General features: G+C 40.1%; 1 protein-coding gene across 3 annotated transcripts in view; it reads right to left on the bottom strand.

The window, feature by feature from the left end:
• The window catches only part of FSIP2L (fibrous sheath interacting protein 2 like), a 71,313-nt gene extending 66,107 nt beyond the window's left edge, over positions 1-5,206 (bottom strand). For all 3 annotated transcript variants that reach the window (XM_085006514.1, XM_085006513.1, XM_085006512.1), the window contains exons 1-5: positions 4,901-5,206; positions 4,371-4,496; positions 1,741-1,902; positions 650-739; positions 143-282 (exon numbers count right to left, since the gene is read on the bottom strand). In XM_085006514.1, the coding sequence (XP_084862640.1) occupies positions 143-282; positions 650-739; positions 1,741-1,902; positions 4,371-4,496; positions 4,901-4,996 (614 nt within the window). In that variant the 5' untranslated portion in view covers positions 4,997-5,206. The remainder of the gene's footprint in view (positions 1-142; positions 283-649; positions 740-1,740; positions 1,903-4,370; positions 4,497-4,900) is intronic.
• Positions 5,207-6,000: the final 794 nt, after the last annotated feature.

Genomic DNA, 6,000 nt, shown 5'->3' on the forward strand with positions numbered 1-6,000 from the left:
TCTCCCCACAGTGAAGATTACAAGTTGTTAAATAATGTCTAATGCTTTTTTTTCCCCTTCTGTTCCCAATTATTTATAGTACTTTTACAATTGTCTGGGGTCCACAGTATGTCTGCAAAAACATGATTAACTTTGATCATACCTCTGCTTTATTAACAGCTCTTGGTCTGGAGTTGTTTGTGTACTTTCCTGTAACAGCCAGTCTTGAAACTGTGTATTGTCATAATTGTCATAGGATCTCTTGGTTTCATACAGTTTATTGGCTTGTTTTTCAATCATTTTCTGAGAGGAAAAAAAGAATTAAAATTTTTATATTAGCCAGAAATAACCCTGTCCTTCGATATGCCTTCTTCTGTTTAGGGCTTGGTAGACTTCCTACAGTTTACAAATGGTTAATTCTGTTAACCTGCATTTAAGTCTAGTGTGGCTCCACTTCAGGCAAGGGAACATTTATCTCTAATAAATGAAATGCAAAGATCTAATTTTAATCTCACGGATATTTAGAGATTTTTTTTTATTTCTTACCTTAATACTTCTAGGTCAGAATATTATAAGAAAATATTCTTCAGAGGTCCAAACCTTTCTTCCAGACCCCACATAAAAACTTTCTTACAGCCTCAAATAAAACAAGTTTGAGCATTTAACTTACTTGTTCTCTTATATAGTTTCTTTCAAAGTCTAATTTTAAACTTGTCAGATACTGCCTGTACTTATTCAATTCCTTCAAGGTACATATGACCTATAAAAACAAAAAGCAAAAAACCAAATACATAAACAAAAAGTTGTAACAATCATGAAACTTCGCAAAGAATAGAGTCAAAAGAACATTCATTTTTTTACGGGAGTTCCCTTCGTGGCTCAGCAGTTAATGAACCTGACTAGTATCCATGAGGATGTGGGTTCGATCCCTGGCCTCGCTCAGTGGGTAAGGATCCGGCATTGCCATGGGCTGTGGTGGGGGTTGCAGACGTGGCTTGGATCCCTTGTTGCTGTGGCTCTGGTGTAGGCTGGCAGCTGTAGCTCCAATTTGACCCCTAGCCTGGGAACTTCCATGCTGCAGGTGCGGTCCTAAAAAGCAGAAAAAAAAAAAAAAGAACATTCACTTTAGTAACAATTTTGGGATCAAGGGTAGTGATAGCATATTTTGGTAATACTCTGCAAGGCAATCTCTCTCTCCAGTGGCTATATTATCAGAAAATTTCTATCTAAATATTATTTCAGTAGTATGTTTCACACTACAATCAGGAATTTACTATTTTCAATGAATTTACTATTTAAGTACCAGTATAATAATGATGTTTAACCTTCAAAAGAGTTTATTCTATCAAGCAGTATTCTGCTAGGTTTACATTTTGTTTCTAGTCTTCTCAAGGGATACAGGAAATATTCCTTACAGGTATACAGTGGCATTATTGCTTTTCGAGCCACGGGAAGGCACTATAATACAGCTGAGAATAAATAAATAAATATGTATGTATGTGTCTTTACATATTCAAATCATTCGGTGCTTATCTTTTACTTTTATCAAAGAAGTCAAGTGGGAAACAAGTAGTTTTATTTAGAAACAGTCACCTGATTTCTCTTTACCCAAACACTAAGTAACTCATCGAGTTTTCTGATAGACATCCTTTATTGCTCAATTAAAAGCTGACATATGCTCCCAGTGAAGTACAGACATGTCTATCAAATCCATAGGTTTCCTTTTTTTTTCTGGGTAACAGGAAGCAGGCTTCGACCTACCTTATTATTGCTGGTGACATAGCCACCTTTCTTTAATCTCCTCAGGATATCTTTTCGTCCATAGTATGCTTTTAAATGTGGATCATGCAGGCTTTTATAGCTTGTTTCCAAAAGTCGACAATAAGGATCAGTCAGGTTAAAATCATAAGAAGGTTGATAAAGCTGCAAACAAAGATTCAAAAGTATTACATATATAAAATGAATGAAATCACATTTTTAAACCTCAATTTGTTGAAATGATTAGGCTGTTCATTGAAAACAAAACATGCAAGAAGAATCCGAAGTGAGGGACTATAGGCAGTGGGCTGATTTGGGTAAATCTAATGGTCTTCCCTTCCTCTCTAGCAGAGTTGCCTTTAGGCTGGAGGTGGCAGTCTCAACCTAAGTCCCACTCCTGGACACTGAGGTGTGGCCCTAAGAGTTCCTGCAACATAGGTAGGATACTAAACATGAGCAGAGGGGCAGACAGGAAGAGGTGTGATGAGTTCTAGCTTTGCTTTTCCATTTAAAAGCTTCTTTTGTAAGTTTCTGACTACTTGTTTGATGCCAGCCTCTTGATTCTCCCAGGAGACCTATATCAGGAAGTTGGATTCCCTACCAGTGTTTCCTTAAAATGACAAAGTAAGACATCCTTCTGGGCAATGAGTTAATTTACAGTGAAACTAGACAAGAAGCCCGTATCTTTCCTAGAAGAGAAACAATCTACAGTGATAGCAATTGAAACAATACTGCAATTAGTGGGTTATTGCTTCTTCTTTTAGATATAGACTTTTGTTGGTGATGATGCTGTGTGTTGACCAAATCTTGGCTACTGATCTATCAAGAAAGAACAAATTCATTCATTAAGGCCAGGGTAAGCTTTCCATTGTCAATTACAATAAAGCCAATTTAACAAGTTTGTGAATAGGTATTACCCAAGTATGGTATACTAATAAGCAAATTAATTTATAGATAAATTATTTGAGAATAAGTTTAGTATCAAAATGTTGAGGGAATATAGTTAATATCATAACTATAAATGGAGTACAACCTTTAAAAACTGTGAATCACTATGTTGTACACCTATAACTTACATAATATTGTATATCAATAATGTATATCAATATTCAGTAAAAAAAGTTGAAGTATAGGATCAGTTGTCAGGTTTGGATTAATGCATAGCTAGACAGGTAGATTACATTGCTACATTTTAATCTTATTGAAAAGAAGACAGTAGAATACTATAATTTCCCCTCCACTTGCATTCAAAACAATATGAAAGACCTTTAAGTTCCGTTTCCATAGTTCTCTGCTAAAGTGATCTACAGTTTAGGAAGCAGCAAGGTCAGGTGAAGGAGTGTGGCCTGAGAAATCAGGAGACTGTGGTTCTGGTCTGAACTCTGCTACCATCTACCTGTGACCTTAGATAAATCATAGCTTCACCTTACAAGGTGGTCATGGGGGGTAAAGTGAGTTTAAAAAAAAATTAAATATGTAAATATAAAGTCTTCCTTGAGATCATGCTAAAAGACAAAGAAGGATCCCATTAAGTTAGTCTTCAAAGGAGTTGAATGTAGTACCTGATCATGATTAAATGCATACATTTTGGGGGAATCAATATAATATAGAGAGATTCATACAATTAAGTATGGAAAAAAATCAGGAAATAAATAGCTAACAAATGAATAATGGAGTAACACAATAGAAATATGGCAAATAGATATTTCAAGAAGAAACCAACAGAGAGGGCTACATTTACAAGCTAAAAGGAGAGTTATCACCAGTAATGAAATAGGCTTTGTGTATATTTTAGGAAAGCTAATTTGTGAGAGTGTGACTCAGTCAATTTCTGTGAGGTTGGCATATATTTAATAGACCATATTGGTTTTGAAAATGGAAATTGTATGATTTTCCAGCAATAAAAACTTTAAAAATCATATATATTAGACAAGTATCAGAAATACTGAGGAACCCTACTCATCCTGGATGACACCCCAGAGAGTGGGAGGGTAAGGATGTCATAATTATCCTTGTAGAACACTTGGCTATTGTGACCAAAGCACACACTTGACCAGAAAGTTCTGAACCTCCTTCAGGTTTGGGCTAAAGCTAATGACAGGGTGGGGTGGGGGGAGTGCTAGGCAGAGGACTTAACATGTGTAACAATGTGAGTGCAGCATCCTGAACCAGTAATAGTACTTTCATTAACAGTACTTTCACAACCAGGGATAGTGCAGACCAAGGGCAATGTAAATTCTAAGGAAAGATGAGACAATTGGGGGTTGGCACACTTGAGAAAGGCTTCATATAGTAGCTCTTGAAAGATGGCTCAAATTGAAGGCAGGTTTCAGGAGCCAGATGGGCAAAGGCACAGAAGTAGGAATTAGCACGGCATGTGTGGATAGGCAGAAAAGACCTTGACCATTCCGAGCTGAGGCCCTGGGTTGAAGCTAAGGCTGAAGTGGGTGGCTGAGGCATATCATGGGGTCTTCTATAATTAAAGTGAGGTTCAGACCCTCAACACTTCAATTCATACAGCTTCACTTGGTCTGTGAAACTGAAGTTGACTTAAAGCAAAATTATAGCTGTTTTGAGTATCAAGCTGAAAACAGTCAAGAAAATCACTTAAGAACTATTAAATGTTAGTTTACCTTTTCACTTAAATTTGTAGTATAGAATACATTATTACTTCCAGGGATAGCAGGCAGCTTAACACCCAGAGGAAGATCCAATAGATGAGAGGCTCCGACCTCCGGAATGGGGTCTTTGTGCGAGCCCTGTCCGATAAAATTAGAAAGTTTGTCTTTTTTTTTTTTCCCCTAGAACTATTCTCCTAGTTTAGACTGATCTACTTAAACTTCAATGGGCCAGTACCTCCAAATAAACTAAAGAATCCCACAAAGTTGAAAGGACCCGCCCGGCTGACAACCCGGAAAGCCTCCTAGTTTCCCCGGGTCACTAGCCCTATCTCTGAGCCTGGTTCAAAGACAGTTCCGGCCAGAGGCAGCTCTAGTCACTAATTCTTGGGGCCTGGGAGCCGGAAGCTGAAAGTCAAGGACCCGCCCCCGCCCTGCTGAGATCTCCTCCTCTTCCGTCTGCCCGCCCCGCCTTCGCTTCTGGGATCCAGCCCCGGAACCGGGAGGAGGAGGAGGACGACGACGACTGATTGGCCGCCACTCACGGAGTCGCACTGCTCCCTGTCGGCAGTTAGGCTGCTGGCGGCCGCCTTAGCGGCGGCTTGGGCAATCTTATAGCAGTTGCCGAGGTACAGATCCATGGCCACCCGTCAGCCCCCAGGGGGCTGGGGGCTGGGGCGCAGCAATCCGTCTTCGTGTCTTCTCTTCACACTCGCCTTTTGCTCTCTAAGCCCTCATCACGTCTGGGCGGCCAAGGCGGTAGTCGCCCGGGTAACGCGTCTTTCAGGTCATCCCCGTCATAAGGCCATGTTCTACGCTTGAGTGCTGACGTCCTCAAAGAGCGTCTCTCCAAAGGGCGTCGCCCTCAGGGGAGGGGAGGGGGCACTGTGACCACTCCCACTGCAGGGCTGGGTCTTTGGCGCAGGCGCAGGACCCAAGTCTTTAGAGACGGGCAAGAGGTCCAAAAGACCTGGTGTGTGAGGAACAGAGTTGAGATTACCGTTCTCTCTGAAATCAACACCTTTTCATTTAAATTAAACCAGAATGTATCAAGCTTTGTCAGTGGGTAGTTGCCTGTAATTCTTCTACTTCTTCTTGACCCCCAAGGAGCTATGATTTTGTTCAACACGTGCCTACGAGTTATTGCATAGTCTGCATTAGAACCAGAGGCCTGGCTTTACACATTTATAGATACAGGGACACCTCTTTCCCTAGGCGTACCCCCCCGTCCCATACACACCTGGGTCCCATTTAGGACATACTGTTTTTTCCAGGACTCAAGGCTTTCTTCCTTTGTCTTTCTCTTTCCTGTCTTCGTCTCTCCATTAAACGACTCATTTTTCCTTTCCACCCAGTCCCTGGTAACCACCATTGTGTTTTCTGTTTCTATGAATTGGACTATTTCAGATACCTTATGTAAGTGGCGTAAGTGGAATCAAGGAGTGTTTGTGATTGGCTTACTTCACATACATATTGTAGCAGTGGTTATGATTTCTTCCCTTTTTAAGGCTGAATAATATTGTTATGTGTATATATCACATTTACTTTGTCCATTCTACCATTATTGGACATTTAAGTTGCTTCTGCCTCTTGGCTATTATGAATAATACTGCTATGAACATGGGTGTGCAAATATCTCTTTGAG

Source organism: Sus scrofa, chromosome X (genome assembly GCF_054392235.1).
Source record: "Sus scrofa isolate SSC_HxYL_T2T_F1_AM1 chromosome X, Sscrofa_HxYL_maternal_Yorkshire_Landrace_v2.0, whole genome shotgun sequence".
Taxonomy (NCBI): Eukaryota; Metazoa; Chordata; class Mammalia; order Artiodactyla; family Suidae; genus Sus; species Sus scrofa.